The 18,845-nt window shown below is 39.4% G+C and overlaps 1 protein-coding gene across 1 annotated transcript in view; it reads right to left on the reverse strand.

The window, feature by feature from the left end:
- The window catches only part of PPP3R1 (protein phosphatase 3 regulatory subunit B, alpha), a 57,674-nt gene extending 46,314 nt beyond the window's left edge, over window positions 1–11,360 (reverse strand). The window contains exon 1 of the mRNA XM_053923943.2: window positions 10,764–11,360. Within this exon, the coding sequence (XP_053779918.1) occupies window positions 10,764–10,766 (3 nt within the window). The 5' untranslated portion in view covers window positions 10,767–11,360. The remainder of the gene's footprint in view (window positions 1–10,763) is intronic.
- Between the last annotated feature and the right edge of the window lie 7,485 nt (window positions 11,361–18,845).

Below are 18,845 nucleotides of genomic sequence, written 5' to 3' on the forward strand. Positions count from 1 at the left end.
TTCCAACACTGATCCATGGCCAAACTGAGTCAAGAGAAAGAATGTGGATTATACGGATAGTATACAGTACTGCATTCTTCCGTTCACCGCTCTCAACTGTGTTAGTGTATTTTACTTAGCTGTCACTACTTCATGGCACGAGGTACTAATATGCTGGGAACATTATATATCCATTTTCCTCTTTATCAATAGTATGTGAGCCAGACTGGAATGGCTCAGAAGTCCCTCTTCGTACAGACTGCAACTGGTGACTGCTTAAGACATGGATAGTAGTAAAGGGGAGGAAAAGGAATACCAGGTTTCCAGACAGCAGTGAATGGACAGACAGGGTTTCCATTAAGAAAAATTAGGAACCCCCCCCCAAAATTAGGGAATAATGAAGCATGAGTAAGACAACAATAATGTAGTTTTTGTTATGCTGAAGAGTTTGGTGTCTTACAGATATCCTTATTTAAATAAATATCCACCCAGTAAGCAATCTGATCCATGGACTGGAGAAGAGAATGATGTGGACTTAAATATAAATCATTACAGAAAATATGACGAAACTTTGAAAGTAAATGAAGAATTCACTTAACAAATATTTATTGAATTCCTATAGTATGTAGGGGCCTGTGCTGGCATCAAGGGTATACGAGAGTGAAGAACAATACAGCCACAATGCCCACTCTTGAGGGAGCTCACACTGAATCACGGGAAGACAGAAAGCAAGCCAACACCTACAGAACTAATTAATCATGTGCTACCAAGATGACATAAAAATGCACACAGGAATATAGCCTAACATGGTGTAGGGGTGCAAGGTTCCCCTTGAGGGAGCCTTTCCTTAAAGAAACTGTGAGGCGTTCTAACATAGCCTATGCAAAAGGCTCTGATGGTAGAATAAACAGAAAAACAGTGGCTAAAGTACAGAGAGAAAGCAGGAACATGTGGAAGAAGCTGAAGTAAATAATAGGCAGAACCTATGGTGTCTATGGGCTATGTTAAATATTTTAGTTTTATAATATATGGAATTTTAAATGGGAAAGTGATACAATCATATTTAAAAGGGCCCAGAAGACAGAAGAGGAGAGAACTAAGAATTTCCAACAACATCCAGTATTACAAAGAAGTCATGGAAGAATGAAACCAGATAAATTTAATGAGTACCTACTGGATTTCCAGACACTACTGTCACCACAATTTGAGATATTGTTATTCCAATTTGCAATGTACTAAATCATGCCTAGAGAGTTTATGGTATTTATTCAGTAACACAGCTAATAAATGTCAGAATCAGAATCTAAAAATTCAAATCATTCCAACTCCAAATCTCATGCTGGTTTATAAGATTACTGCCAACACACTAAGTTTCAGTGAAATGCAGATACATACTACAATAATGGAAATGGTCTTTACCTACCTTAAGGCAATAACCATTAGCAACAAGTTGCTACTGAGCCTTGTAATATAGCTGTTGTGACTGAAAAACTGAACTTATAATCTTATTTAATTTTAATTCATGTAATTAAATTATAATTTTATTTGAATTCCATTTAATTTATTTTAACTTAAAACAGCCACAGGTAGCTAGTGTCTACTTAACTGGACATCACAGGATCTAGACTGTTGCAGACTGAGAAACAAGAAAAGGAGCAAAAGGAGATGAAAGTCAAGAAATATGATGGTAAAGCTAGAGAGACAGTGACAACCAGACAGGGAAGCAGAGATGAGTTCACCTGTACATAAATTCACTATTTACTTGATAAATATTATGAGTTAGTTTATAATTCACAGAATTCTATTTGCTAGGAAATAGCTGCAACATCAATACATATAAAATCACAGACTTCACTCATTATTTATTAGCACTTGTTTTTCCTAACATTCTAATTTTTATTAAAAATTGCCTTACAAGTAAGTATGACAGGATGCCAACTAATGCATGCCTCTAATAGGACACTGCTTGTGGCATCACACTCAGGAAGATATGAAAGAAAATCATCCCTGAAACTAGGCAGATTAAAAATAAAAATGGGCCTTCACTGGTGTGGCTCAGTGGACAGAGTGGCAGCCTGTGAAGAGGGTCACCTGTTCGATTCCCGGTCAGGGCACATGTTTGGGTTGCAGGCTGGGTCCCCAAGTAGGGGGTGCCAGAGGCAACCACAACTGATGTTCCTCCCCCTCTCTTTCTCCTTCCCTTCCCCCTCTCTAAAAATAAATAACTAAAATCTTTTTTAAAAAAGAATAAAAATGGCAGAGTATTATATTAAGTGAAATAAACCAGAGAAAGACAAATACCTATGATTTCACGTATATGTGGAATATAACGAACAAAATAAACTAACAAAATAGAAACAGACTCATGGATACCGAGAACAGACTGACAGCTGTCAGAGGGGAGAGGAGTTTGGGTGGGGGGCTGGATGGAAAAGGATGGGATTAAGGAAAAAAAAACCCTCATAGGAAAAAAATATTAAGAATAAATAAAAATGCTAATAGCTCTAATACGGCTAATGGTAAAGGTTTGATCCTTTTTGTAGGTTGCTATGCTTCGTTCTCTTGTAGCCAGGTGTTAAAATGCATGCCTAATTCTAACATACAAATAAAAATAAATACTCTGTATTATTTATGAAAGACAAGAGAGACCTGGCTAGAGAATATATGAATTTAATAATGTTACCTGAGAAACAAATCAAACTGCTATTTCATTTACAAATATGTTTTATGGGTAGCAATAGGGCTATTAACATGGCCCTCCTCCTGTGATACTCTTAAGGAAGGTCTGTAACTAACAAAACAAAACTCTAGGGAAGGAACCTATAAAACCTAGGTCCTGATTATCAGTGCTAAATTTCAAAGGATTTCCTATAGAAACTTTCAAATGCTTTAAATATTTTTATAGTACAAGACTATAAAAAACAAAGACAAACCCAGAAACATGTATTAGTCATATTCTACTTCAAAATTTTATTCCTGTGCTACATCTGTGCACTGGCTTTAATTACACTGTCAAACTCATGACCACAAAGAGGAAGTCCAAGGAGAAAATGCAGAAAGGGAGAGAGTGGCTGTAGGCTGTTGAAGAAAAGGCTTATTTGGAAGGGTAAAAGTGAGGAAGAATTTTAATCTGGTAAACCTGAAATAAAATAGATGCTTTATACACTACACTTCTAAGGTTGTTTTCTTTTTAATTTAAGTAGTAGTTGTTATCCATACAGTTAATGTTTAACAAGGTGGTGAGTGGAAAAAGTACAATGTTCCAGTAATATATTATCATCACTATGAGTAATTTCATAATAATACTATCATAGTTCAGACCCTTTATAAAGTACCAACTTCAATCATTATGAAATTGCTACCTGATTAGAAAAATTATGCTCAACTGTTACTGACTCAATGTTTACACTCGAAATACAATTAAAAACCTTTAAATAAACTGATTGCTAAAAGTAAACTACAGCATGAATCATTAAAATTTCCAAGTTTGACCTTGGTAATCTTTTTAATAAAAACTAAATTACAATCAATACAAGGGGAAGGGCTGACCAGGAAAGATTTCCTCTCCACTTTATACCATTCAGTGTCATTTAATTTTTAATCAACTATTAATAGTGCCTTTAGAACTTTAAAAAAAATTAACAATATCAATCTACAACTATGTTTCCCTTACATAAAACCTAAACTCAGAAAACGGTGCATTCCTTTTAGGCCCATGTAATTTGATCAGAAGTTACTAAAGCAAAGACTGACAAAGCAGTAAACACTTTTCTTGTTAAAATTCCTCTTCTCCAGATTCATTTCCTAGGTCAGTGGCCCACTGTTGTCTCTCCTGGGTCTACCTGCTATTTAATAATATTTACTTAATGCACTGTTAACTGCCCACCAAATCCCCCAGAATTGATATTATAATCCTTCTCTATACTCTTCACCCTCTAATTTACCTCATTTGCCTCAATCTCAACTTCAGCAAATAATCTTGCCTCAAAAACTATTCTCAAGTTACTGAGATGATTTTTAGACCCTCTGGTATGAACTTATGTAAACATAGCTGCTGCATCGAGCGAAAAAGAAAACGACTCATGGAATGGACAATAGTGTGGTGACTGCAGGGGGGAGGGGGATGTAAGGGGAGTAAATGGTATTGGAAAAAATACAACTAAAACATTTTTTTAAAAAACCACTAATCTGTTGCTATGGCCTACTCTCCTCACCCTGATTTTTCCTCTCTCCTTTGATGTCCCTCCTGTTGTTTAATCCCTCTTTTTCTACTTTTTCTAGCACTTCCAGGGCTCATTTTATTAACCATCCTCTTTCTGACAGCTCCCTCTCCTGGCTTTTCTTCTTATTCTAAAGAATACCAGCATCTATGTATGCTAAAAAGAATTTATCCCAACTGTAAACTATAACTTTTCTTTGTCCTTTTCTTCATAAATGTCTCAAAAAAGGAACTCACACTCATTGCCTCCACTGTCTCATCAACACTTACTCCTTTCTTCCACTTATTTACATATTCCTTCTTCAAACACTACTTAGTATCTACTATATACCAAATTTGTAATATAACAATGAAAAGACAAAGACAAGGCCTCTGCATTCTCATTTTACATTCCCTTGAAATCTTATTTTCATTACCCAGAAGTTAACTGAGTTACTGTCTTAAAAATTAAGGCCTCTACACTAGCCTTCACTTTTATCCTCTTCCCTTTCAAGTTGACAGATGGGAAAAATCTCTCCTCTTGTCTAAGGAGAGTCATATGCATTCCTACCTCCTTGCTCAAACTATCAATAATTCCATCTTAATCCCTCTAAATCTTCAACTGCACCTTATTTCCTGGCATGTTCCCTTAACCTCAAAATAAATTCCTATCAAACCTATATTCTCTAGCTTTGATTTTCTCTCCCAGTAGGCAAATGTTCAATTAACTGTCTTTACTCAATGTCTAGCCACCACCTATTTATTCCTCAGCTCACTGCATTCTGCCTTTCCTTGCTACCAGTACAAACTGGTGTGTGGTTTTTTTGTACTGTTCCCAAGTCACCTGATCCCTCCTGAAGACACTTTTAAGTTCTCCTCTTTCCTGATCTCTGCAATATCTGGGCACTGCAGACTCCTTCAGATGTGACATCACTCTAACATCCCAACTATCCCTATAGCTACCATACTTTTCGGACTGTATGATGCACTGGACCATAAGACACACCTAGGTTTTAGAGGAAAATAGGGAAAAAAAATTTGAGGCAAAAAATGTGGTCCTACTCCTGCCTCCTGTGACCCTGCTCCACTCCCCCCCCACCCCCCCGGCAGTGAGCCACATAAGCTACATTCAGACCATAAGACGCACCCCCATTTCCTCCCAAATGGGCGGGTGCGTCTTATAGTCAGCAAAATACGATATTTATTCTGAGCCTTCGCATGTTCCTCATCCTCTACTGCAATGTTCTTTAAGGTTTGCATTCTCTTCATTTTATATTCTTTCTCTATAGGATTTCATCCAGTTTCATGGCTTCAAGTACTACCTAACAGAAATACAAAGACAATGCTTAAATTCTTAACCCAACCCCAAATTTCTCTTCTGAGCTCCAGATATAGATAGCTAATTACCTGTTGGCCATATCTACCCAGATGACCCGTGACTACTTTGAATTCAACATGTCCAATATAGAAATCATCATCACTCGTCCAAATTTCATTTCTTCCTCCTGTATCTTCTACGCAGACCATGTGTATTTCTAACATGTCCCAGATGATGCCGATACTACCAGTTCAGGATCAACATTTTGAGAATCAATGCTCAAACATATTGCCTCCTCCTACATCCAAACAAACAAGTTCTTTTCTTTTTAAATTTAATCTTTACTGTATTTTTTTCCACTACCATTTAGTCCCCTTATACCCCTCTCCCCCCAGCAAACTGTTGTCCATGCCCATGAGTCCTTTTTTCCTTTTTGCTTAATCTCTCCACGCCCTCTCCCCACTAGCTGTCACCCTGCTCTCCATCTATGATTCTGTCCCCATTTTCCTTGTTAGTTCAGTTTGTTCATTAGACTCCACGTGTGAGTGAAATCATATGGTATTTGTCTTTCTCTGATTGACTTATTTTACTTAGCATAATGTTCTCCAGGTCCATCCATCCTGTGGCAAAGGGAATTTTTTTCTTTTTTGTGGCCAAATAGTATTCCATTGTATAAATGTCCCATAGTTGTTTTATTTAAGTTCTTTCTGCTATTTCCTTGGCAATTATTTTATCTATGCAACAGGCACTGTTACTATTTCAGAGCACCCTGTCGTACTGAAGTCAGAATCCTGCAACACAGCATTCTAAACATTAACTACCAAAAGACTATAGAAGAATAGAGATGAAACCAGCAAACTAGAAGTTTCTTGAGGGCGGCTAGCATTTCCCATGTAACCCTGGAACCAGATTCTACCCAAGTAGGTGCTCAATGAGTATTCGCTGAATGGATGGCACTATCATCTATCCAGTAGCCCAAGCCAGAAGCCGCACAAGGATTCCCCCCCCACAATCCAGCAGTCAGCAAGTCCTATCTTCTACCTCTTAGATGTGTCTGTCTCACACCTCCACACCACATGCACTGTCACTACATTCTTTCAAGTCCTTATTTCTCTCACATGAATTACCGTAAGTCCTTAATCGGTCCCCACATCTAGATCCATCATCCCATTTTATTATCCACATGGCCATCAATTTATCTCTAAAAAAGTAGTCTCCCCTCATCCACATTTCACTTTCCACAGTTTCAGTTACTTGTAGTGAAACAAAGTCCAAAAATATTAAATGTAAAATTCCAGAAGTAAACATGTTATAAATTGGGTGCCATTCTAAGTAACGTGATGAAGTCTCACACCACCCCGCTCAGTCCCACTCCATCGCGCCTAGGATGTGAATCACCCCTTTGTCCAGAGGATCTACTCTGTGTACATTACCTGCCCATTGGTCATTAGTAGCTGCCTTGGTTGTGTATGAGTGAGAGGGACTACATTCACATAACTTGTATTACAGTATATTGGTACACCTGTCCTACTTTATTATTTGTTATTGTTCGATCTCTTACTGTGCCTAATTCGTAAGTTAAATTTTATGATAGGTATGCACGTATAGGAAAAAACAATATATAGTATATAGGGTTCAGTACTATCCCTGGTTTCAGGCATCTACGGGGGGTCTTAGAAAGTATCTCCTTCAGAAAAGGGAAGAAACTTCTGTAAATGTGACAATGTCATTCTCCTGCTTAAAAATAATAACTTCCCACTGGCTTGAGGGGGAAAAAACGTAAATTCCTTCAGAGGACATGCAAACCTCACTGTGTTCTGACTCAGTCTACCTGACCACTCTCTCTCCCTTCTACCGGCACCCCTCACATGAATATCCATGCCTCCGTGGCTTTAAACAGAAAGTTTTCATCTAGAACAACTTTCCCATTGGCTATATACTCACCCTTTTAAGGCTCAGCTCAGACACCATCTCTTCCGAGAAGCTTTCTTTGAGTGACATTGATCTCCCTGCCCCACCCCACCCCTGACTTGTGCTCTTAACAGCACCCATCTTTAGTTATCCATCCTACTCAAGTTCCTCGGAAATTACAATTGTGTCTTATGTTTTATAGTCACTGCTAGGTATATTAAGAGATACTTAACTAAAATTTAAGTAAATACATTTCTTGCTCTTCTCTAAACAGTGGCTCTCAAAATTTAGCATATATTAGAACTACCTGGAAAATCTGTAAAATCTTGATTGCTGGACACCATTCCAAGTTGGTGATTCAACTGGTCTAGTGAGGAGCCTCACAAGTTCCCAGATAACGCTGATGCTGTTGACCCAGGAACCCCATTTTAAGGATCGGTGCTCCACATATGCTGTCTCTCTCTATCTCAAGGATTTTGAAGTCTTTTCCTAGCTGCCCCCACCTCTGCCCACTACAATCTAATAATCCTTTTAGACTCAGCTCAATTGTTACCTCCTTCACAAAACTTTCCCTAACTCCAGATGAACTGACTTGCTCTTTCCTCAATTTTTATTCAGCTTTGTGTACATTATTCATATAACTCACGCTACCTTTCTTCATACCTACTTCCACTTTATGATGTTCTACAATCAAGCACAATCGTCAGTGAACAATAGAGAAAATCTTTTTAAGTATTTGTTGACATGAATGAATCCCTGTTGCTTGCCCAGACTCTGGGCCTAGTCCGTCTAACTCTTAATCCTTCTGCCCCAAGCTGACTTCCTTATACTGCTCTGTACTTCTGCTTGCCTTGCTGTGTATGACAGATGCCTGATCCTCCCACAGTGGTCTGTCCCTCTCGCTCCGGACCTGCCCTTAAGTCAGCTTCTTTACCTTGTGCTCTGAGCCTTTTTAATTTTCTCATACACCGCGGGACATAACAAGTAAAGAAATTTTCTTCTCCTGACTCATGTGAATTTTAATTCTGCTGGCCATAGGACATGTTGCTGGATTTTGTTTTTAAAGTAGCCTTTGTCAGAGGATCTGAATAAAAAGTTTAAAAACACAAAGTCATATAGTCATTTATTAAATTTAAGGTTGCCCTAAGTAACAAAATTTAAAGTAGCTACCTACACACCAATTACTTACGAACAATATTCCTATATGCGTCCAAATTAAATTCATATATCCATTCCAATGACAGATAGATACAAAAGGCAGTGTCACCTTTCTAAATTATACTAAGCACATAGTAAAAACTATTTTTGTTTAAAGTTAACTTGGTTTCAAAAAATACCCCTATAAAATTTACTCCTTCAAAAATTACTCAGAAACTGTTTTCAATCACAGCAACCTAAACATTCTTCTATTTGATTATTTTATTTTTTTCCATTCCCTTACATGTGACACTGAAATACTCTAAAACTATACATGTCTACCTAGAGAAGAAATTGTGAAGATACGTTTATTTATTCCAGTAACATCTATTTACTTACTTTACCAAAGACAAATGACCATTAGTGAGATTTGGGGAAAATTCCTAGGAGCTCAGTACTCGGGTATATTTTCTAAATATACCTGAAAGATAAATTTAAGAGCCAAAAGAGGATTTCCCAAATCCAGTCTGTTGTTCAAAAAACATACACTACATGAAAGAAAACCTATTTGCAAACGAGATCATTTTGCTATATAATATACAAACAACAAAAGGCTAGATCATTGTTCCTCAAAATTTACTGTTTATAAATACAGGTGAAAACGTTCACTGCAATGCACAAAGATCTTCAAGATCCTGGCCTTCAAGTAAAACACATGTATAATGAAGTTGTGTATGAATGCCTCGGATCTAAGCTGTTTTTTTCTAAGTCTGAAAAAGCCTAAATTTTGTGACTGTGAGCAAAAGTTGTCTCTGAGATGCCTCCCAAATTGTCAGGGGAAAACTTATACATAAAAAATCACTAATCATTTATTAAGTCTACTCCTAATTTGGATTCTAGGTATACTCGTAAGTGCACTTAAAATCACTTGACCTGTATTTTAAATAAAAATTGACTTAAACATTCTAATTTCACTTTCTTCCCGCACATTCACACCAAATTGAGTTTAAGTTGCAATCAACAGAATTTCTTCACTAATCCATCACTCTATTTTGAAATACCCAAATTCTACATACAGGATGCAATGCAATTAAAAAGTGCAAAAAATTACCTAAGGTCAATCTAAAATCTTCTGAGAATTGTTTAAAGACTTTTAGAAAAAGCATTAAGCGACCAAATCACATGTTCGAATCCCTGATACAGATGGAAAAGCACTGCGAACCTTTGCTGCCTTGCACACAATTCTTGATTACAAAAGGAAACTACACCGGCCACCCCGGAGAGAGCGAGCCCGGTAACTGGCTAAAAGGGCGTCGTTGATTTCTTGGCTACAGTGACAGAGGCGGGAGACACACCCCTAGCGTCGGTTTGAAACACTACAGCAGTGAATTCTACCTAGGGATTACTGAGGGTAAGGAAAGACAAATTTAAATCGCCATGATTCAAAAACAACCACAAGAGAGAGACTTACGAAGGTAACAAAGAAAACCCTTGGTAGTGAGAAAGCATTTAAAAAAAGGCATCCCCATTTATCAAAGACCGAGTTCTGCTATGTTTTCATGAATATACACCTTGGCCCTTTCCGGCTCGCCAGTGCAGAGAAAAGCAGCAGGGAGAGAACCCCCGAAAGGTTGCACACAGCAGCGAAATAAACATCAACAGGAGAGGGGGGAACTAAGTGGCAGGATTCCTGCCAAGACTCACTGCTTGAAAATGGAGTGTGAGTGGGAGAAAGAACAGCTCTGGAGAGAAACTGGGTCTTATATAAACAGCCATTTGTCACATATTATTTCCATAGGATTTCGGAATCTCCCCGAACTTTGGAGAGTCTGGGAGGTGAAAGGGAGCTCCACAATCGAGAGGGTCCGAAAGAAGTAATGCGGGGCGGCGAGGGGACCGCACCAGGCCGATGGCCCGGGGGCAGGGGGGTCGAGGCAGAGGCGGAATCCCAGAGGCCGCCAGGGAGGGGGTGCCGCAAAGGCCCGGAGGCGGGCGCGGGGGCCCCACTGTCCTGACAGGCAACCGCGCGACGCCCCCGCGGCCGCCAAGACATCCAGGCCCCTGAGGGCTTTCGGATGCACCACGGCACCAGCCCGGGCCGGATCTCTCGAATTTTCCACCGGGAGCAGCCGACCGAGGGCATCGGGGCTCGCCTCCGCCCCCGCCCCTGGAAGCGGCGGGTGGGGAAGAGCTGGTGCATTCGGGAAGCAAAGGTCTCACCATTTTGCTCGGCGGTCGGCGGCTCGCTCGGACGGAGAAGAGGGTCGGGGTTCAGACGGGCTCCTGCAGGAAGCGGCAACGGCGGCGGCGGCGGCCCAGCTGCGCTCGGCTGGGGCGGCTGCGGCCCTCGGGACGCCCGCAAGGGAGGGGGTGCGGGCTGGGAGGAGAGGCGGCGCCGCGGGGCCCGCGCCGGCCGGGTGACTGGGCACGCGGGAGCGGGCGGGGTAGAAGAAAAATTAAAGTCGAGATTCAGAGACTGAGAGAACAGGAGAGACGGGGAGAAGCAAAGAGGAATGGGAGCGGGAAGAGAAGGGGCCCGGAGGCTTGGGGGCTTGCAGCTTCGCGCTCAAGCTCCCGCCGAAGCCGTGACGGACTCACTGCAGAGGCTCGCGCTGACCCGCAACCTCAAGGCACGAAAAAAGGGGAGGGCGGGAGAGGGAGGGGAAAGCAGAGCGCAGCGGGGCAGAGGGCGGGGGCGCGCGGAGCCGGCGGCGGGGGCGGGGCTTCCGCGAGCGCCGCACATCCGGGAACCCGCGCGCGGCTCGCTGGCGGCGGCTGCAGCGCTCTGGCGAGCTCTGGTTGGGGAGCGCGGAGAGCGCCGACACGTCCACCCCTCCGCCGGCCGCCCACTGCGTGCGGTGCGGTGGGAGGACAGGGGCGGGGTCGCGGACGTCGGTGACGTTGCGTGGCGAAGCCCTTCCTGTCACGTGGCTGGAGGCGGGCGTGGGGGAAGACAGTGCTGTAAGGGGAAGGAGGAAATGCGAGGGTTCCCTGGAGGGAGGAAATGCGAGGGGTGAGCGAGTCCGGGCGGAGGGGTGCCTGGGACCAGGAGTGGGAGATTCGTGGGGGAGGAGCAGCACATGAGCTACCTTAGCGTGTCAGACCCATCCAGACATCACACCAAAAAGAAAAATCCGAGCTGGAGAGAATCAGTTTGCTTCCGAAGACTGGTATCTTTCCATCCAGTGTGCCGACTTGGATGCAGTTTAGCGCATCTACACTGTTGTCGCCCCGCTGCAGCAGTTGCAGGCCTACGCTCAAGTATGAGTTGGTTGGCACAGTCAGGAGCTGGGTTGGAAACATCGGGGGGAAAAAGCAGCTTGAGACGTGGGAGCCACGGGACAACCGAGTAAAGGGTCTGCTTCCCACTCGCGCCAAGGCTCTCCCACCCAGCTCAGCATTTTCGTTAAGCCTTCCAACCTGCCTTTCGTAGGGTGCAGCAGTGTTTGTTTTTGAAAAACGCCCACCTGTTCCTTTAGTAAGGCTGTATCCACTTTGGTGGCTGTTACCAGTCCCAGAAAATTCAGACTAGAATGGGAAATGGTGTCCAGTAAAACAGAAGGAGGAAGGAAAGTTATGTTCAGGGAAAAATACAAGCGAGCTGACAGAAATGTGCTAAGGATAGTGAAGAAAACATTTTGCGGCAATTTTAACCCAGTTATTCCGTTTCAAATTTTGATAATCTCATCTTTGCATAAGTGTGGAAGAGAGGGAAAGAACTTTTTCTGAGTGGTTAGAAACTCCTTATTGACGAATGCTTTGAGAATTTTATTAAAAGCCATGGCACTCTTTTTCTAATAGAGGATCAGGGATGTACCCTAGTCTACCCGGACCCCTGCATTTTTTGTTTGTTTTTGTGTCAGGATGAATAAGAAAAAGTAACTCAGGCTAATAACATAGTGAATGTATCCAGAAAAGGCCCGGAAATGACAATTTCTTCCACCATTTAAGTTTCTTGATTTAGATATGTTGTGTTTAGATACTGATGTATTCCAAAACAGGGAAAGGTTTGTAAGCTAAATGTGTGTCATTTGCATTATTTTAAATTAGTTTTATCGTAAAATTAAGACATGCTAATTTTAATAAAAGTACTACATTTAAAAACTGCTCTTCTTCAAATCCAATTCTCAGATAGTCACTGTAACTGATGTTGTGTGTGTGTGTACCCCTCCAACATGTTCAGTGAAAATCAAATCATTTTGACTGAGGATTAAATACGAAGAAGGAATTTGAGATGTATGGAAAGCAGTGGATTTAGAGTAACTCATAATTTTGTCATAATTTGAGCCAATTTAGACTATAATCATTCAGCAAATGTCTACTGTGACTAAATCACAAATACAGGATGTAGACATTGTGAAAGATGGGTTAACCTCTGTTACTGACCAAAGCAAGAGACACAAGACCAGTCGGTGCACTTGCTCCTTCACACCCTGTAAATCTCCCAGAGTTCGCCACTGACATTCTCTCAGCTTTATCTTACACTGCATAAAGTACAGGCATGTAGCAGGTTGCATCTTTGACATGGAATCTAATTAGTCTATTCTAAATCCATTGAGAGAAGTAAATCTAAAATGCACCTTTAATACCAAGGTTTTCCCCCTAAGGCAAAAAAAAAACCCCAAAACACCACACACAGAGAGAAAGAGAGATGATAAATAGTTGTTCTTCTTTGTCTTTTTCCAGTAAGTTTTGGTGTAAAACTTGATATGAGAGGGAACAGGTACCAAATGTCCTGCCAAAAGTATACATGTTTTAAAATACGTAAGTGAAAAAGAAAAGATTCTAATAAGTGGATTACATTACCCAGAAAACTTAGCAGCCAAAAGATGGTTGTTGGGAAGTATGATGGCAGATAAGTTGGAAGGAAAGATACTGAAGACAGAGATACCAGTTACAAAAAACAGTAACAGCCAGGCATGAGGTCACAAGAAGTGCCAATGGCAGAGAAAAGAAAGGAGTGAATATGAAAGACATGAAGCAAAAATGGACTGACTATGGAACTTCGTGGATCTAGGGAACAGGAGAGGGAGACCTTAAGGATGGAAAGTTTTAGTTTGGATGACAGAAAATAGTGACACCTTTTAGAGAAATAAAGAAGTCGGGAGAAGTTTAGTTGCTGAGTGAAAAGAGATGAGTATGGATTTTAAAATGCTATATTTGAGTTACGGATGAGATATCCCAGTAGAAGCACCCAAGTGGAAACTGGAAGTGCAGGTTAGAAAGAAACAGAGAATTCCTTCGATTACATTATTTCTAAGAAAATACTGCAGTTGAAGAATTAGAAAGGAATCAACTTTAAAAAGGTTGAAAGTGAAACATTCAAATTTTCCCTTATTTGGTGTTAATAAAAAGAAAAAACTCAGAGATGGTAATAAAGCTGCTAAGTATAAAGAAAATTAAAGGAAAAGAAAGTTTTAAGAAAGAGTAATGTTTATAGTTATATCGGACTATAGGCAACCTCAAGCTTCAATGTCTCTGCAATTATCTTTAAATTAGGAATGTCACAGGAAATTTGGTCATGTGTAGACCTTCAAGATCATTGTGATATCTAAAAATCTGCCTTATTCTTAAAGGACTGATCACTGTCATTTATTTACATATAATATTTAAGGATGGCAGAAGAAACAGATTACCATTCCTATAGTTTTTAAGGTATCCCAGTGCAATATTACCTCAAAATATCTGCTCTTATTCATGATTACATTGACTAATGTTGACTGGAAACCATGTTTAATTTTATACTTTTATATATGGGAAGAAAATGCTGATTAAAACAGAGAGTTAATTAAAACCACTTGAAGAGGAAGCCACTATCAATCCTCCTGGATAAATGTATATGTACCAGTACAAGAATCCCGGATTTAGGAGTATTTTGTACCTTTTTTCCACCTAGTTTCACATCATAGAATTCTTTTTCAGGGGGCACTGAGGTTGCATGTGAAATAGATTACCTTCCTTCCCAGAATCCTCTTTCTTTTTTTTTTTTTTTGCACAGTGGGGAAAGCAGGAGTACCAGCTAGCCCCTTGCTCCAGGGAGTGGTTGAGAAAAAGTTCCTTGACACCTGAGATAGTAGAGAAGTGGCCAGTTCCCTTCTTCCTAAGCAGCAGAGGTGTGAGCCACAGATTCTAAATTTTATCTTGGAAGCTCATTCTCCATAGAAACCATTTTACAAAGAGTTCTGTAAACAATGGCCCTCCTACAAAGCCTACATAAATTATCATGTAGCTAAAACTCTATATATTTGCTATTAAAAAGACAGTAGAAAACAATGCTCTTAGAAATATGTAGCCTTATGAATGAATGAGTTTGGGGAAAATGTATACCACATACTGGATGAATTTTTAAAAAATGTTAAGAACAACTACTTTTAAAATTATGGATTGTATGCAAATTTTCTAATTCTGATAAGGGAATTAATAACATTGAATTTGTTGAAAATAAACTATCATTCACTTTTCAGATGAAACACAAATTAGAAATATTTTTTAATTAGGAAAAGTTTTCAAATTTTATGTGATAAATTGGTTATGTAAATTATTGTTATACTACTTACTGGACCAAAAAGAAAGGGGAAAAGGGCTTCCTAAGATTTATTCCTAAACCTCTTGAATCTACATCTAATTCCAAATGTTGGAGGAAAAGTCCAGTGTTTTTTTAAGGCTGTTAACATTTCACATGATGGGCTTTACTCTCTGTGTTGATTATTTTTCCATATACTATGTTCGGTTGGGTCATTATCTACATAAAGATCACAGTTGAAACCATGAGGTAGAGGATAGAAGTCAGAAAACATAGAAGCAATAGGGCCAGACCAAGGCCAAAAACAAAGGTAACATATGCATTTAAGTAATGGAAAAAGAAAGAAGTGACAGAAAATATGATGGACTAGGCCGAAAGGCAGAGGGCCCAGTGGCCAGGATGACCAGGCAGCTGAAGAAGAGGAGGCACTCAGAGGAAAGGCAGTGTGGTCGAGCAGGGCCAGGACAGATGGAGAAGTCCAGGCATTTGGTTCATGTCTACATGTATTCACTGAGATGTCTTAGATTATGTCTCAAATAGTTTTTCTGAATTACAACTATCTTATTTCTTTGGTCTCTTGCACATAAAAGTGAGAACAACAAAAACCGTTTATATGGGCTTTGATAGTATTTCCATCTTACTAGTTTACTAAGAGTATTTACTGTATAGCATTTACCTAAATAGCATTTACTTCACCGTAACAGAAAATATGATTTAAATGTAAAACAGACATACTAATATTATGACACTAGAGAATACCTGTTTGTCATACTTGTTTTACTAACATACTCAATACTTACTTACACACTCAATATATCTACATGTGCTCCACGCAAGACAGTGTGTCAGACTAGGGTGAGACCCTAGTTCTGATTCCACCTCTGGTTGCAGTCCATTTCTGTATGAATTTGGGTAGGAATTTAAGTCTTATGTCTGTGCTGTCTAATATGGGAGCCACTAGCTACGTGTGAATATTTACATTTACGTTCATTAATATTGGCCCTGGTCGATGTGGCTCAGTTGGAGCATCCTCCTGTAAATCAGAAGGTCGCAGGTTCAATTCCCAGTCAGGGCACATGCCTGGGTTGCAGGTTTGGTCCCCAGTCAGGGAGTGTGCGAGAGGCAACCAATCGATGTTTCTCTCTCACATAGATGTTTCTCTCCATTTCTCCCTCCTTTCCCCTCTTTCTGAAAATTAATAAGCATGCCCTTGGGTAAGGATAAGTAATAATAATAAATTAATTAAAATTGAAGAAAATTGAAATTCAGTTCTGTCTCCTGAGGTACATTTTAAGTGCTTGATAGCTGTATACCTTGGTGGCTACTATATTGGACCTCACAAAAAATTCTATTAGACAGCACTCATCTAAGTTCTTTACCTAAAAATATTCATCACCAACCACTAATACAATGTTTGTTTATTATTGGGTATGCAAATTCCAAATGTAACAAGTTAATTGAACCTACCCTAGGTGCCCTTTGCATTTAAACAAACATGTAACAGACACTCAAAAAAATCTCAGAAAAGTGTATTTGAACAAATGAAATGTGCTAATGTCAGAAGAAAAATGTGTTTGTGTATATTAGAGAGAAACAAATATAAAAATATTGTCAGTATCTTTACTGATGAAAATACATATAATCTACATTAAAATGCTTAGTGTTTTCAAAATCAAATAATATAACAAAATTTTTAATTCATAAATATATTTTAGCAACTTCACAGAAATAATCATTGATTTCATTTATTTTCATTAATGATTTTTATTTTTTACTATAATTCGAGTTTTCCACTTTACCCACAGTGTTTACATACTCATAGATTTCAAGCAGCAATCAAGACACTACGGAGAACTTTCAGAATGTAAGGAGAATATGTAAAGGATAAAGTATTAACCCCGTCAGCCCACAAAGATTCTTAAGAGATCTTTAATAAACAGAAGGTCAATGTTTCAGTTTTTTATCCCATCTGAAACTAACATTCCTTAGTATTGAATCAGGGCATGAAGCATTCTGAACCCAGTTCCTTCCATTGTCAGGGTTTTTCTCAGGGAATTTTCTGGTAGACCTTGGCTTCCAAAGGAACAGAAATAAGTAAATTAGCAAACGAAGGATGGTTTGGCATAGACTATCCATTAATTTTAACTCATCTGACATTTGAAAAGGTATATGCACCAGGATCAAACTGATCCCTAGAAAAGGGAACAAGTTTTACCAATCACAGCCCGCAGGTACTAGAGTAACTGACTTTGGGAGGCCAACCTCAGAAACTCCCACGGTCTTCTCTTGGGAGTAGGGAAGCAATGCGTTGTCATCGCAGTGTTATTAACTGTGGTTATAAACCATAACTGGGGCAGAGCTTAGGATGGCATTTTTAGGTGGGGAAACTGAGGCGAAATATTAGACCTTAGTAACCTATCCTTTACTTCCATTGTTTCCACTAGGGGGAGCTACTCAGAACTTTCCACTTTTGAGTAAGCCTGTTTCTCTCTTTTGCCTGACTCTGGACACTGTAATTGTTTGGTGACATAAATGATATAGCTAAATTCTAAAGGACCCTTGGAGGAAAACCATTGAATCAACATGGTTATTATAGAAAATATGTTACATAAAGAAAATTACAAAGAAAGGAAGATCATCTGTAATCATACCAGCAAGAGATAATTATTGTTTATATTTGAATGTACTGTATATCCAATCTTTTTTCCATGTAGATACACAGAAAAAAAATGTATATATAATTGGGACCTACTTTTTTATAGCATACTTTTTTACTTAATAATTGAACATTGTTTCCCATATCTATAAATATTCTTGAGAATATGATTTTTAATTTTTACATATTCAACAAGGTTAATGTATGCCTTAATTTAGTTAACAAATCTCCTGTAACTTAATTCTGATTTTAGTTGGTTTTAGTTTTTCCTATTACAGACAACAGTATACTAAACACCTTTGTAAATCCTTGTGCACATCTCTGATTTTTTTTAAGGATACATTTGTAGTAGAGTAATTACAGAACCAAAGTCTATACAAATTTTAAAGGTTTTAAAAATATATGTAGTCAGATTACCCTCAGAAAAGTTTGTACCACTATGGCCTCCCACTGGCAGTGCACATTTCCCAACCACTACGCAGACTCATGGAGACATTTGGGAACATTCGTAACCACAGACTCACCAACTTTTTCTCTTTTAGAATGTTTTGGACTTTGGTCTAGAAATAGCAGAAATATAATCTTCTCTACCATTTCCTCAACTACTGTTTCTACTCACTAGATAATAATATGTAACAGTGAACTTTAAAAAAATTTAAATTTTGTTTATACAGTAAATAAATGTGATTCCAAAGTACACAGGAAGCTGATACGTGAAATAAGAAAGAGGATTTTTAAACAACCTTTTTGAAAAACCCGATTGTGGTTCCTTTGCAAAGAATATGTAGGTTTCAATAACACTGTCTTATATTTCGTAGTTGGAGTTTGTGATTATATAAAGTACATCTGATAGTATGTTTTACTAAATGGAAGTTGGTGAATTAGATCTGTAACCAAATACAAGTCCGGCTGCCTGCATCTTTGAAAGCCAATATGCAAGAGACAGGTGCTGGTGTAAAGGAAAGTGGTTTATTCAGATGCCAGCCACCTGGAAAATGGGGCATTTATGTATCAAAGCCCATCTTAACATCTCTGGTCGAGCCAGTGATTCTTACAGAGAGTTGGTAGGAATTTGGGAGGGGGGAAATCCCTAGGGTAAGCACCAACATGCTGTTTCTCGTGG

This window comes from Desmodus rotundus, chromosome 5, assembly GCF_022682495.2.
Source record: "Desmodus rotundus isolate HL8 chromosome 5, HLdesRot8A.1, whole genome shotgun sequence".
NCBI lineage: Eukaryota > Metazoa > Chordata > Mammalia > Chiroptera > Phyllostomidae > Desmodus > Desmodus rotundus.